The sequence below is a fragment of the Cololabis saira genome, chromosome 2 (genome assembly GCF_033807715.1).
Source record: "Cololabis saira isolate AMF1-May2022 chromosome 2, fColSai1.1, whole genome shotgun sequence".
NCBI lineage: Eukaryota > Metazoa > Chordata > Actinopteri > Beloniformes > Belonidae > Cololabis > Cololabis saira.
In genome coordinates this window covers 18,287,404-18,303,056 of record NC_084588.1, presented here as the reverse complement: position 1 = coordinate 18,303,056, position 15,653 = coordinate 18,287,404, and the positions used below count along the sequence as shown (strand labels likewise).

The 15,653-nt window shown below is 43.0% G+C and overlaps 1 protein-coding gene across 11 annotated transcripts in view; it reads left to right on the top strand.

The window, feature by feature from the left end:
- Positions 1 to 15,653, top strand: part of neo1a (neogenin 1a) — a 187,395-nt gene that overhangs the window by 56,152 nt on the left and 115,590 nt on the right. For all 11 annotated transcript variants that reach the window (XM_061739309.1, XM_061739294.1, XM_061739288.1 and 8 more), the window contains exon 2: positions 14,229 to 14,552. In XM_061739309.1, the coding sequence (XP_061595293.1) occupies positions 14,229 to 14,552 (324 nt within the window). The remainder of the gene's footprint in view (positions 1 to 14,228; positions 14,553 to 15,653) is intronic.

Below are 15,653 nucleotides of genomic sequence, written 5' to 3'. Positions count from 1 at the left end.
GCTCTCTCTATAATTAGTGTTCAGCCTCCGGTGGGCACAGAAAAAGAAAGCGAGCCCCTTCAGGGCTGCAGTGTGAAATGGGTAGCAGCACAGGTCATAAGCATGTATTATTGAGAAACTCGGTCTGCGTGACCAGGAGTGTTGTGGTGATGCGATGCCTCCATGAGGGGTGCACTTCACCCCATATTCTGCCAGCGGCGCCTCAACAGCGTCTCCCCTCTTTTGTTGTCTTTCCACCCTCAGAGACTGGTGAAAGCTTCAAACGCCACATTGAAGCACAAAGGAGAGACAAGCTAGTTAAAGTGGAACACAGGTGCCACCAGAGAGGTGTAAATGGTGAACAGAATTGGGCAAATTATGAACAAAAATCCCCCCCACGCCCCAAGAAAGTCCTACCATTGAAGTTCCTGGAAAGTAAAACTGGATAATTCAATGCTCATATTTGATGTTAAAATGTTTGTTTATGATTTTTGTTGCGTTATGTGAGTCAAATACTACAGTATTTGGGGTTACAAAGGGCCATAAATGTGAGGAAACCATGGACAGTTAAGGTTGACCTTCGATACTATTCCAATTAGAAAGGTTTCTGTGGATTATAATTTAACTATATAGGTATAGATGGTAATTTGTAAGATGTAATTGGGAAAGCGAGGTAATCTACCAGTTAGAAACATTAATATATTACATTTTGTCACAGCGAGGAATCTCAAATTACGTTCTAGACGTGAGCCCCGCCGATATCCTCACTTGAGAGCTTATTTAGTTTAGGTTTGGCGTGTATGCTGCTACATATATGGGCTTCATCCATGACTCTTGGCACGTCACAGCAACGCCGTGCCATCAATGCGATGTTCTACATGGAACTAATGACCCACCTCCACTCTTGTTGGGATCCCTACGCCATGACCTCCACTGCCGCCGACGCGCACCTCCCCGCAAATATAACTATACGTTGGGTTGACACAGACTGCAACAAACGTGATTGATCCATTTGGTGGAATTGTTTCCCTTTGTATATGTCCCTTAAGCCGATGGGCTGCTCGAACTTCAATGAAAATTACTATTACACAGCTTTATCAGCTAAAACTCAATGATGAAATGCTCTGTTTGCTCGGTTGCTAAGGTAAAATTTATCAAAATAAAGGCTATTGGCCAATCAGAATAAAGTTAGCTTTTTCTCAAGCTTTTTGTTTTAAGAGTGCTGATCAGCAGATAAAGAAAGATGACTCACTCAATATTATGAAACAACCAAACTGATGATGACAGGCTTTTAAAAGTCAAAACCTTTTCTATGTAAAATCTAAAATCCACATGATCAAATGGTGCATTGCTTTGGAAGTTGCTGCCTCAAGTGCTTTTGGGATGAATGTTTTTGTCTTTCATTTTGTTCACTAAAGATATAAAACAGATTGCACCGGTTCTTATGATGGCCGCCGCTCAGATCCTTTCAGGTCATTTCACTCAGCGAGGATCCTTTCTCAACAATAAAGAGTATTCAAGCACGTCCCAAGGCCTTCATACCTTTTTGAGTTCCTCGTTCTCATGTATGACCTCATTTCTCATTGCCATGGCTTCACCTGCTGATGGATAATGTTCACTGTAATGCTCTGAAAGGTTGCTGTATTTCCTCTTTGATGACTCCATATCTTCTTTTTTTCCCCTGCTGCTTTCAGTTTTTTCTCCACCTGCTCGTTGTTCCGTGCCAAGTAAGATTTCGACATCTAAGCCAGCCGCCTGTCTCCTGCTTACGCTGACGCGGACGACTATCCGTGTAGTGTAGAGCAAAATCGTACTAGAACGGACACTGAAACTTTCTGCTGTAATTAGGAAACCCTTTTTTTGATCCCCTACAGCTTAAACAATGTGGATTTCTGCTCTTAGTTTTGCGTTTGCTTTGGTTGTGTGGCGTCCGTCTGCAACCAGGATGCAGCGCTGCTGTACTGTAAGAAAAATGCTGTTGTGACTTCAAAGGGAAGTTTGCTATCTCCAAGATGACAGCAATGATATCCATAAAACCTCCATGCCTCACACAGCCTCTTCATTTTGTAATCTATCTATGCCCCCAGTGCAAACACTTAACCCCTGTAACCACACTTAACTCCAGCATTATTACCGCACCGTCTTCTGAAAGCATCCCCCCCGCCCATCCTCTGCTTGTGCAAGTTGCCCTGGATATGTTGTGCCAAATTATTATAAGGGTCTTTTCTTTTTTTGGAAGGGGGTTAGCATCCGATTTCAAGTAAAACAGTAATTGACTCTCCCTCCCAGCGTTGGCTTGAAGGCTTTGATCTTTCCTGCACTCCAGTGTTAAATGCTTTCCTCTGACTCACTATGAACACGCAGCAACTGGCTTTTCTTTTTTCAGCGAGCCACAAACAAGTCCCACTGCAAGGAACAAACAAGAATGCAGAAACAGAAGTCTTGCTTCCTTGAAGCGTTCAAACCCAGTGCACATGTTTGTTTCCAAAATCTTTCTTTTGATATTTTTCTCTGTTTCAAGATAATATAGCCTTTTTTTTTTATTAAAGTAATTGACCAGTGTAATAGTCTGTAATCGTTCTTTGGGAGTTTGATAGTTGGGACTCTTGTAATTAGGAGACTTTTGCATGCTGATGCTTATCTTAACAAGGGTAGAAATTGAGATATTTTGAGATGTTTTTGTGACTGGAGCCGGTAATTGGCATAGGTCTTATCAGGCTCATGCTGACTACACTTGACCGCTCAAAGGAACCAGAACCAAAGACTGTGATCAAGACAATTGCTGAATGTGACCTCTAGCACACTTGTCTGATGTGAACTGCGCTTTCATCTCCGGCTCGTCAGACTAAACCCACCGTTACAAGTCTGTGTGGTAACAGGCCTTTATATTCATTAATCCGATGGGGGTGTTTTTGGCGGGAAGAAAAAAAAACAACATGAAAGTGACAGAAGTCAAGGTCAAAATGGGCAAAGAACCAGACTTTGAAATCCACCGCTGATAAATTGCCGGGCGTTTGACTGTACACGGCATACAGTATTTTATCGATTTTCCTTCCTCTGTGTGTATATATGTTTACGTGACTGAGTGTGATGGCAAAAAAAAAAAACAGGAGCAAGAGAATGCAATATTGTGTTTCTTTTAAAAAAAAATCTATACGATATCTCATTACAGCCTCATGATTTCCTTTAGCATCAGGGTTAGTGTGGAAAAGGTGGAGCTGCTCGGTGGGAAGATGAATGGGCTTTCCTGTCTCAGATGACTATCTCATCTGTAGTCGGTCATGGAGAAACCAGGAACTCTGCTCAGTCTGCTCGGCATGGCGATTACTTCCTGGCCGTGTTTGCCCACTGCTCAGTGGGTTCACAGCCCCACCAGATAACTCATCTCCACATGGGAGAGTTGAACAAAAACATAAATAAATAAAAAAATCTTAAATTCCACGGTTTTACAACAAATAAGGTCACAAAATTCTGAAAAATTTCAAATTTGGAAGTAAAGAGGACCCAACATTATTGAACCATTTTGCTGAAAATTACAAACTCTCTAAAGGATAATTGGCAATTATCAAGATTCTTTGATTCCTCAAAGTCATCATATGAGAATTGATGGACATTAACTGCAGACTAGCCTGCAACGAGGAGCTAAAATGTACCCACTAAACTCCGGTGGAAGGTTTTTTTGAAGCTTTCCTAAACTTTACAGCTCGTTTGTCAATCCTGGTAACAAATGTGGGCATTTCTCTTAATCCTTCGCATCTAATAGGGGTGGGTTAAAAATATCGATATATCGATATTTTATCGATATGTATGTGTAGGAACGATTATCGATACATAAATCCAAGTATCGATTTAAATTTTTATTTATTTTTTTTTTTAATCCCGATTTTTTTTTTCCCCCATTTTATCACCCAGTGCTCCTACCTAAGTCAGTCCTGGGCATTGCTCCATCTACCAACCCCGGGAAGCCCTGCACTGAGCTCAAGTCTCCTCCTTACTTGAGGAGTGAGCAGGCTGCTTCTTTTCACCAGGCAGGGTGGGGTTTCTCTGGCCGGACGTGGCGCGTGGAAGGATCATGTTATTCCCTTATTGTAACCAGAATATCGATATCGTATCGTATCGGAAATCGTATCGTCTTGGGACCTAGTGTATCGGAATCGTATCGTATCGGGAGGTCAGTGATGATACCCAGCTCTACTACTGAATGAGTTTTATATTTCACGTTGAGTACAGCTGCATTTGTATCAAACAGGAAGTGTTTTCTGACCTTGACTTTGAGAGACGCTGCGTTTTTTGATGGATCAAAAGATGAGCATTTGTATAGGTTGTTTTTTTTACAATGGGTCCATACACCCTGGTGATTTGTTTGAGTAATTCTAAAATAATTTTGCACCTTGAATGAAGTATCACTTGGAGCAATGGTCTGCATTCATAGTGAGTCCCGGGCAGCCTGTAAATGTGAGCCCCCGTCTCAAGTCCTGTCATTAAGTGATGGCTATAACCTTTAGTCCAGTCCAGCTTTGTGGGTCTCCCTCAAGAAACATGGTCTTTCTTGCTATTTGGAAGAAGAAAAAAAAAAAAAACCCCTTCACACTCTCACCATTACTTCACCGTCTCTCACGGGTTTCTTGTCTGCATCATCTCAGTGGGCCGATCCTTCATCTCAGACCCACGGGGAGGCAGATAAGACGGGGGAATTTGAGCCCCAATCAGTGCTGGTTAATTATCACTACCACATGAGGTGAGAAAGGGTTTCCTGTCTACACAGACAACCCCCCCCCATCCTCCTCCCAAGATGTGTGTCCCTCATCTCACACACACACTTGCCTGCTGGGAGTTCTGCCGTGCATTCCTTTAATATTTTAGCTTGTTTTTGGTACATCAATTCACTTTTATTTGCAAGTATCATGTTGCCCATAAAGCGGAGGTGCTTTGCTGGTCTTCGTACTTGCAGAGTTATGATATGATAACAAGCTGTCAAGTGATGATCTTGTGAAGCTGCTCATTTTATAATTGGGAACAGTTCTGCTATGTTTACACACATCAGTGTGACACAAGAATGCAAATATGGATTTTTCAGAAACAGTTAACAAATGTAAATGCTGTAAACAGCGATGGAAAATTAATTGTTCCACTGATTAGAGCAGAGCGTGGGATCACTCAGCACTCTGACTGCAGATCATTTGCTGCAGCAGCTTTCAGCATGTTGGCTGAATTGCATGTAGTGACGTTTGTGAAGATGATTAAGGTTTTTTTTTGTCATTTAAAGTCTGCTTTCAGTCCTTTTTTAGAGGTTCAAGCCAAGTGGCAACCTCTGGAAATGAATCCTGCTCTTTAAACCCCGTACTTGTTTGAGCAACACTAGGATCTGGCTCCAATAGCAGGTCCGTCCATCCATCTTCTACACCCTCTTTAAACCGTTCTGGTGTTGCTGGGCTCCAGGTCCTATCGCCCGCTGTCGTGGGAGGAGAGGCTGGATACATCCTGGACACACTATCGGTCCAGCACAAGAGTCCCCTGAGAGACAAATGAGCGATTGGTGTTTCAATCAAATATAAAGGATATTTTCCGACTGAAACTGAAGCACTCAGAGAAAAACACACAAGCAAGCCATTACCCATAAACCCTCTCTACATCTGAAACAAACAAGCTTATGCTGAAGCTTTTTTTAACATATTTTTGTTCTCTATGGGAGGTTATCTTCCTCCACCGTCGCTCACGTGTATAAGTCGTATTGAGGCTTAAAGCTACGCGTGATTAAAAGTTGGGCCAGTGTGAGTGAGTCATGAGCGCCGTGGCGGCTGCCCAGCAGACACGCTCTGTGTCCATTAGTGATCAGTCAGATCCGTCTTTCGCACGTCAGCTCTGACTGCCCAAACCTCAGATGGCTATGATCACATGACTAACTTGAGGCTTCAGATCAGTCGTTTAAAAGTCAGTGGGTAGTGTCACCGTGCCCATTTTTTTTCCCTTCTCAGTCACAGTCTTTGCTTCTGGCAAGCGGCAGCGAAGCTGCAGTCTCATTAAATCGAGTGCATTTAGGGACCACGTGTTCTTAACAAAGATGCATTGTGTCCTTTTCATAGTAACTCGTTTTTAATAAAATAGTAAGCAGATAACAGCACTCCATCAAGAGATGTCTTCACTCTTTATAATAAATAAAGAGCAGGACGTCTGACTGCGGTGAGAGCACGCACGCGCTCAGATCAAGGTTCAGCTTCCCACCACAGAAACAGGAAGTCCAGGTGTGCGTTTCAAAACAGAGATTATGATACTGTATTGATTTACACCGTCATCTAACACTGTACAGAGTCCAGATATCAAGACAGAGCATCAGCCTGATGTTTCCGCAGCCTCACGGTGAGAAGGTGAATTATTTCAACAGGATATATTTAACATCTGATTATAGCCGGGCTGACATTTGTCTCAGAATAACATTTCCCATCAGTTCTTACGAAAGCTGGTATTTGCGCAGTGACGTGGCTGTGTCTGTCACGTTGTCACAGAACCTGCCGGCTTCTGACATCGACAAAGATCAGTGAGAAGAAGAAAATGAAATTATAAAACTCGATCCCTCGCCGGTTTTCACCTTCTTGCTGAATGGGTGCCAGCCGAGGACAACAGTCTCACCGTCCAACCGTTTTACGACTTCAGTGAGCGGGTACGTCTGATCACAGATCGATTGATCAGGCGTCCTGGGTGTCGTAGTTTTACTCGACTGCCTGCACAACCTCCAAGTTCATAGTGAGAAAGAAATCCACCTGTTTCGTATGACTCTTCGCCTTAGGCAAGGTTTCGGTCACCTTCCAAGGCAACAAGCATCTTTCCACTTCTTTCTTGAACTCATGAATCTGTCAGTTTTGACCAAATTGAAAGAAATAACCCTTGACTTGCAACCACCTACTGATACTGGCCCGAAGGATAACTAGACCTACTCTTTGATTAAAACAGAACCTAGATAAACACCTCCAGTCCAAGTTAGCTGCTTCTTCTCCCATTATTCTAGCGAAGACATCCTTCCACGCTTGATCTCGTCCAATCATCATTATTCCCCCGAGATGTGGCCTGCTAACAGGTGGGCTGCAGCAAGGAGCTGGAGGAGACTGTAGGATGAACGACTGAGCAGGAAAAGAGATGCAGAATAGAGGTGTAAAGATGAAGGAGAAGAGGACGATAAGTGGGAGGGGAGCTCAGACAGCCGTTTCCATTAGTGTCATTAAAGCAGCCCTGATGTTGAGGGTGGAAGGACAAACAGTGAAAGATGGAAACGGGCAAGAGCTTGAAGAATGAGGTGCCCAAGTTTATTACAAAGTGCCATCCTGCCGTCACCGTCATTATGTGTGAAAGGCATCCATTCATCCTTTATGCGCTACTGGTGATTATTTTTCTTTATTCGCGGCTTGTTTGCTTAGCACTGAGGTCCTGCGACGCGTAATGAAACGGAAATAAAGAGCAACAAGTGTGAAAGCTGTATTCCTACATAATGATGCATAACAAGGAGATTCTCTGTCACCCCCCCCACCCCCCGCCCTACTCCCTGCCATGTTTGTTTACTCTTCAAGTCCAGGATTTCCTCGTCCCCGAGCCCAAGCCACAGAGGCACCTCTGTTGAGATGGTGACGGGCGTTGAGAGTGGCCTGCACTGTCTCAAGAGCAGCTCGATGAGGAAGATAGTCGATCCAACTGCTCTCAGACAGCGGGTCAATGAGTCGGAGGGAGGGACTGAGGTGGGGAGAGAGAACAGGGGGTCTTTGTGTGGAGTGCAGACCCTCACCCCTGACTGGAGAGGCTGACTTTGTAATCTTTCCACAGGAATTGTAAAATGTGCCCAGTTTGGGGCAGAGTAGGGGAGAAATCAATCCTTGTCATATAGGGGTCAAAGACGTATAAGGCCTTTGAGTAGCCCATTTTTAAAATACTTAAAATAAAGATATTTTTGGCCATTTTCCAAACATTTGAAATGTAGTGTACACATACATGTATGTGAAAACTTCAAACAAAGTTTGCCATTTGTTGGTTACCACACATGACAGGTGGTCACCCCACATGATGCTTTCAAGTTTAATCAAATATAACAGGCTAACAATTAGCTATATGATCTAAGCTAGCTACTTCTCACCACATATCACTAACAAATTTACCTTCAAAATATAGATTTGCAAATAAAACAAATTATTTGCAGTTTTAGGGTGGTCACCCCACATGGTATCAAAATGTGACGTATACACTGCAGCAGTTAGAAAGAGGATTTATTTGTAAAGGAGAGAGAGACTACTGACCTGCAGGTTGTCTCTCTGGGACCCTCATGGAGTAACTGGCTGATGCAACATCCTCTTTGAGATGATTGTCAATATAAAAGTCCCTCAATTGTATTTTTTTCATGGTCACCCCAGATGATAATTCAGACAATGAACATATTCGGACAAGATTAGTTTGTGTATTATGATTGAAATGTGTGTACAAATGTTCCATAACTTTGTCAATAAATCTAAAACAAGTTTGAAAGTATGCCCAATAGGGCAAGCATTATTTTTAAATTGTTTTAATGTGATTTAAAACCAGTTGTCCAAACAGAAGTCAAGGCCGGACGGTCACCCCACATGATGTTTTCACACTTCAGATGGCAGAAAATGACCAATAACCAACATGTTTAAATAAAATAAGAGTGGGCACATGTAGAAGGAACGTATTAGACATACATGTTATATTTTTTATTCATTTTTATGTTTATTATTAGGTAAAAAGTTCCATCGGACAGAAAAAGTAAGCGTCACGTCTTTGACCCAGAGATTACATGTCACAAAAGTGTGAACACTAGCTGCTCTGGACCCCCCCCCCCCCCCCCCTTCATTTCCATCTTTCTGAACCATCAAGCAAAGAGATCTTGAAGTTTTGGCCTGCAGTCTGAAGTCACAAATTCACAAACGCTTCACCATGATGGCAGGATCGGTAATGCAGGAGAAGTTGTACCAGGAGATGGGAGCGGCGCTCCCAATCTGTCTCTCATCTCAGAGTGAAGAAAAAACTGCGAGGAAAAAGTGCATGGCAGCGTATCGGTGCCACCTTAAGCCGGACTCCCAAACCTGTTATGACGGCTCAGAAAAGTGGATTTGGGACAGAGGTTACAGCCCGTACTTATCAAGCAGACAGCCTCATTTTCCAGCGCCTCGCTCTGCGCTCCCTCATTCTCACTCGTTGCCTCAGTGTGGACGTTCCTATTTTTCAGGCACAGCTGGACAGCTGTGGCTCTGGTGGGACTTCTCCCAGTGTAATGTAGTCTCAGATTCCCTCCTCCATCTTCAACTTCACTGCTTTGCTGTTAAAGCCCTGCAGTGATTCACTACGAATAAATACTGGCATGTAGGTGCAAGATGGCGAGTTTTCCTTGTGGCTGTTAAGAGAGGGAAAACATCCATCTATCCACCTCTTCCTCTTCATTCAGCAACACGTGGTTGGATATTTCTCCTCTTATGCCTCATTAACACATTTTGCATTTGAACATATAAAACTTTTGTTCCCGTTTCACCTTGCGTCCACACTACTCAGGAGCCAGAAGATTTCTCTTCTGGTTTCGCTGCCGACCTCGTGGACAATAGATGCAAACTATGTGGTCTCATGTGAATGTTTAAAACCGTAAACATTTGGAAAGGATGACATAGTTGCACAGATTTGCTCCTTCGTTTGCTCTTCTAGGTACCCGTGTTTTCTTCTCTTATCAGTGGAGGATGACGCCCTAACTTCCTTGGAATAAGTTGTTATGCAGCCAGAATCTGTATTTAACAAGACTGAATGTGCATGTTCCTACATGCGCTGGAGTAAAGCTATTAGAAGAGCATATTACTAAATAGAGTTTTTTTCCATTTGAGCTTTCAGGGTATTTTCACTTGTGCATGGATGGTCATGAGATTTACATTCATGGGGAGGGGGGGGTCTTTTTTTTGGCATGGAGCTGTAACGCTGAAAAGGATTCCAATTGGTTTCTTTTTAGAATTTCAGTTTCAAATTAAAATGATATTTTAAATTTCAGTTTAATTTCAGTTTCATTTCAGTTTCAAATTAAAATGTCATAATATGGACCATTAGAGATGGGCCCAGTCCAGTATCGGTATCTGACGAGGTACCAGAATTGTGGCACTGATCACAAGACAACTGTTGCAGTATCTCTGAAGCATCTATCTTCTTTTTGAAGGGTTGCATAGCATTTGATTACATTCTTCTGCTTTTTTTTCAACATTGTAGTTTCAAATATTCAATGTGTCAGCAACAAACAATTGCAACGAGGCACCTTTTTGATATCGGAACCGGTTGTGGTGATCAGGAGGTTTTTAGCCGTATCAGTTCAGCAGAGAAGCGATGGGTGTGTCTCGAGTGTGTATGGCTGTGTGAGGACATGAGCGCTGATTGGTTAACGAGATGATCATGAGATGATGCTTCTGCTGATGGCCATGAGAGATATTTTCTCTACAGTTCTTAACTTTGTTAGCTTCCAAAAGCGAACTTCTCTTAAACGCTGAGATAATATCTTGTCGTCAGTGTGTGGCGGTGTTGCTGTCAGTCGACGGCTGCCTTGTCCTCACCTCCCGCTCGGCTGCTGGCCTTATCTGGCTCATTTGGCTTGCCTGCTGATCTTTCTTCTGTCTTGTAAGGCGCAGACAGTTCAAGCTGATTAACCTTTTAATATCAACCACAGACATGTTTTTGTGCCTCCTAACTTTGATGAAATTGGTTTTAGTTTAACTTCAGAAGCCTTTACTGATATAAGGACCTGCTTGCTATTCGCCAAGGAACTCAACAAACTGATGAGATAAAAATGTCGGTTTGTCTGAAGTTTACTTGGAGGTAGTTTATAAGAAAAATTATAAACTACTTTTTGTAGTTTATAATTTAATTGAATTGAAAAATTATAAGAACACAGTATTTTTTTTTATTCTTTCACAGTATTTTTACTTTCTTGGCAGCACTGTCACAAGTATAGCTGCAGCTATCGAATATTTTAGTAATCGAGTATTCTACTGAAAATTCCATCGATTAATCGGATAAAACCTATTTTTGTTTAGTTAAAGAGCAATTATAAACATACATAAGATGTTAGATGTTAATTGACATTACTAAGACTAAATTAAATAATACAGTACACCCTATATAATAATACACCCTGAACTTACACCAGTTGACCAAGTTCAATGCCTTCACTCAAAAAATAAGGATCTTACCAAGAAATGTTCTTATTTCTAACCTAAAAATGCCATTACACCTGATAACACTCATCACTTAAAAGATTAGGTGTTTTTTTTAAACGTAGTCCGGGCGAAATACCTGCTTTGAGCTGACAAAATTAAACGATTTATTAAACGATTCCTCGAGGCAGAGAAAATTCCTCGATCATTTTTTGTAATCGAATTACTCCAATTATTCGAGGAATCGTTTCAGCCCTAGTCACAAGTTAATTGACTAAATGTTTGAAGCTTTGTGACGATGCCGTGGCACATTTCGGCGTTGGTTTTTAGCAGTGACGTTGCCGTTTTGTTTTCTTGTCTCAGTTTGATGTGCAGGGCTCCTTTTTGGGGAAAAGTCCCATGGGGAGGTAATGAAGGCGTCCTGCCGCCACCCTGTCTCACACTTGTCCCTCACTGGCCCTCTCTCCTGACTGCAGTGGATGCTAAGTCCGCCACTTGAAGCATATGGCTCGCCATTTTGTCCCACAGTTCAGAAGAAGCTAAGCCCTCCCCTACTGTTTCTGTGATGGGGATAAAAAGCTGCTAAAGGCGTCTGTTTTGCCTCTGATAGGATGCCGCGGGACATTTAAGTCCTTTTTCAGTTTTTCCTCCTCCCATAGAGATTGGCCGAAGAGGCTGGAAGAGCGCCAGGCCTGGGCGGGGAAAGCGGTGCCACACACCCGCTGCTCCGGCGACGTAAAGCAGAGATGATCAAGCATGTCATGGTCCCTCTGTTATGAATGAAGAATTCCCCCTACTGTCACTCCAGTCAGTCTTCCTCCATCTGTTGTGTGCAACCACCACTAAAACACATTTTCTTCTGTCGTCACATTCAGACAAACATGTACACAGAGATGCTCAGAATGGATTGAACTCCTGAAATCTGATCCTTGGCTCTTCCTAATTTAAATCCACTCACTTACTGCTGAGAGTTTGTTGAAAATATGCCGTGCTGATTCCTGGACATGGCATATCTCACTCCTCCCAGATGTTTGTTCTCTTGGGTTTTTCCGTATTTGCCCGCAGGGATTTTTTAAATTCTTTGCCGCATGTTTGCAGGAGACCGATCTAATAGTTTAATTTAGCCTGACTTGTCTTGGTCCGTGGCTGCTCGTACTTGCAGTGACATGGCGCATTATCAGCTGTAGACAGGGTGAAAAAAGGTTTTAATCTTCCTTTTAAAAGCCTTTAACACTCAAAAGGCTAAGCCCCCCCCACCCTCCCGAAAACTCTTTCTATTCACCGTTCTGGTCTTTTCCATCGGGTTATTAGTGTGGAGATGATTGCACATTTGGTTTGAGTTCTGTGTTGTCTTACATTTATTCCCTCATGTGAAAGTGGAAAATTTCTGTTTAATTTAGCCACTTTCTGCCTCGTTTTACTCTAATTGTTTGTGCTTTTGAGAGAACTGAGTGCACTGAGGACGAACATCCGCCTCGCCGTCGTAATAGACCATGCATTACATTTTTCTCTCTTTTGGATTTCACACTGGGGACACGAGGTAGAGGAATTACCTCCCAGTAGTTAAATAGATGAACAATTGGCATAGCATCTCTCTCTTGCGCTCCCTGTTCTCTCCTTTTTTCCCTCCTCTTCTCTTTCTGCTGTCTCTCTCTCTCTCTCTGCCCCGGAGACATGACATTTTCTTCGACGAGAGCAGGCATATTTCAAACTGCATTTAACACTCCACCACTTATTTTACTCTATGCTTTGAATTATTTAAATATCTTCGTGACCCCTAAATAAATTTCCTGACTCTACCACGTACCTGCAGAACTGATAATTGGCGTTATTTATCTAAACAATACCACTGTGTGGCTCTTGGGGTCAGAAAACTTGAATAATGGATGAGGACAAATGCAAAGCAGTTGCACTTACTCCGACTTTAGTGCAATTCCTGTCAGTGCAGCGTTGCCATTTTTGCTCGAGGAGAGGAAATAGAAACCACGTTCCAGAGTGTTTACTCCTTCGCCGTACTCTGTACTTATAGTAAAGCGAGACGTGATATTAACTTGCCAGGGGAGGCTAGACTGGGTTAAATTTGTCAGTTCCTCTTGCCCAATTCCAGCAGGGCTTGTGGTTTCGTAATAAAAAGGCTATTGGAGGCTCTGGGATAGACCGAGGCTCACTGGCTGAAAAGATGCAATGCACAAAAAAGATGTTTTGCTTTAAGAGCGTTTCTTTGGGACTCTTGGGAACCTGCAGTGTCCTTGTTTTATCTTCTAGAGAGTTCAGAAAAATGCTGCTTGAGTGACGTTGGAGGAGATGTGATTTGCAGCCACTTGGCTCAAGGTAAAACTGAAAAGGCAGCTTGTCGTCCTGTGTTTTCCAGAGTCAACATCTTACAGCTTTCTTCAGCGCTACAGCATCTTTTAAAGGTTTTTGTAGTTGCGTACTCTTGGGTCTGACTTGTGATACACAACAGTCAGAGATGTTGAAGCTTTTCAAGTCACAGAATATGAAGCATCAAACTGCTCTCTCCTTGTGGAAAGTACGCACCTTCTGGTGTCACGGTTTTGAAGATTTGTTTTGTTTTGGTTCTCCCGGGTCAATAACTTTGTAGTAACACTTCATTGTCACTTTGTGTCTGAAAATATGCTTTTGCATGTGACATCACACACCAAAACCGAATTATCTAGCTTCACATCTTGGTGCATTTACGATGCCTCTAGGGGAGAAACAAAAAGTAGTAACACTAATTTTAAAAGTGGGACATCTGGAGAAGAAGTAGTTGAAATGTTCACTTCTGTCCCTCAAAGCAGCTGCTATGAACAGAAATAAAAAAAATAAAATACATGGTTGAAAAGGGAGCTTTTGTACTGGGTCTCTTGGGTATTTTAACCAAAACATGCCACAGACGTTTCATTGATGTCTCAAGAAACTGTGTTAGCGTTTTTTAAAAAAGGGAATAAAAGGCTCGATCTGTCTCTTTTAACAGGAGCATCAGCTGCAGTGACGGTGGATAAGTTCAGGTGTTGTGTTTCTGCTCCAAGGCGTCTAAAAAGCCTGCTCTTCTCTTTCTCCCTTGTCCGTCAGGTTCAGCAGCGAACCCCTTCAGCCCTTTCTGGTTCACGGTGGAGCCCCAGGACACGCTGGCCAGCCGGGGGAACTCTGCACTGCTCAACTGCTCAGTACACAGCGACGCGGCCACGCCGGCGCGCATCGAGTGGAAGAAGGACGGCACTTTCCTGAGCCTGATTTCGGACGAGAGGCGCCGCATATTGCCCGATGGCTCGCTGCTCTTCAGCCACGTGGTCCACTCTAAGCACAACAAGCCAGACGAGGGCATCTATCAATGCGTCGCCACCATCGACAGCCTGGGGTCCATTTCCAGCCGCACAGCCCGCCTTTCTGTAGCAGGTAAGGACTGCCACATTTATCCAGATGGATGATGGGACCGTACTCACTTGACCCGTAGCCATACTCACCATTGTAACCTCGTAGCAGTCCTTGGACTTGTTACAGCCGATGAGACCCAACACAGGAATGGAAGAATATCTCACTGATGAATAAGATGAAGCGTTTTCTGCTCATCTGTGATGGGTTTAGTGACTCTTTGGTAAAAGTCAGGGGGGCGGTGTCCATCAAATGGAAAACAATCTATCCGTCTGGCAGTGAGAAATGGAAAAAAAAAGGAGTAACAAAAAAAGCATCAGCATAATGGGCACATTTTTACAGAGCCCCTCTGGTGACATTTGAAAAAAATAAAATAATGCGTGGCCACGCATTAATAACTCGTGGCCACGAGTTAATATCTTGTGGCCACGAGATAATCAATGCGTGGCCACACATTAATTATCTCGTGGCCACGCATTAATAACTCGTGGCCACGCATTGATTATCTCGTGGCCACGATTTATTAATGCGTGGCCAAGCATTATTTTATTTTTTTCAAATGTCACCAGAGGGGCTCCGTACATTTTTCATGTTTTTTAAACTTAGACATTTTCTTATAAACCAAAGGCGGGCCCACCTGAAAAACTTTGGGAGCCACGGCTTTAACCTATATGATGTTTTATCCTTCGGTTGTTCAGCCTTTTTGTTTTTTCTGTTAAATGAATTCTTTCACCTTTCCAGAGCTTAAATACACTTCCTCCCTGGATACATGCTTGTAAATGTGTTCATCCTGGGAACAACAAGTGATGTGAGATTATTAGGTGTTTTCAGTCAGCTCTACTGTAGCGACTGAAATTCAATTTGGAGCTGGAGGAGCCTCAGAATACATTTACTGTGTGAGGTTCCTGCACATCCGTGCCCTGCCAGCTTTTAAGACGCCCGAGAGACGCCTCTTCTTGTCGGTGGGATAGTTCATTATAAGCTTCCCCGAGACCAAATGCCTGTGTGGAGCTTTGTTTTATAACTGTGGCCTCGTCCACTCACACACGGGGATCCTGAGAAGCCGAGACTTTCCCTTCTCAAAGACATTTGCCCACATAGGAACAGCAAAAAAAATAACAAAAA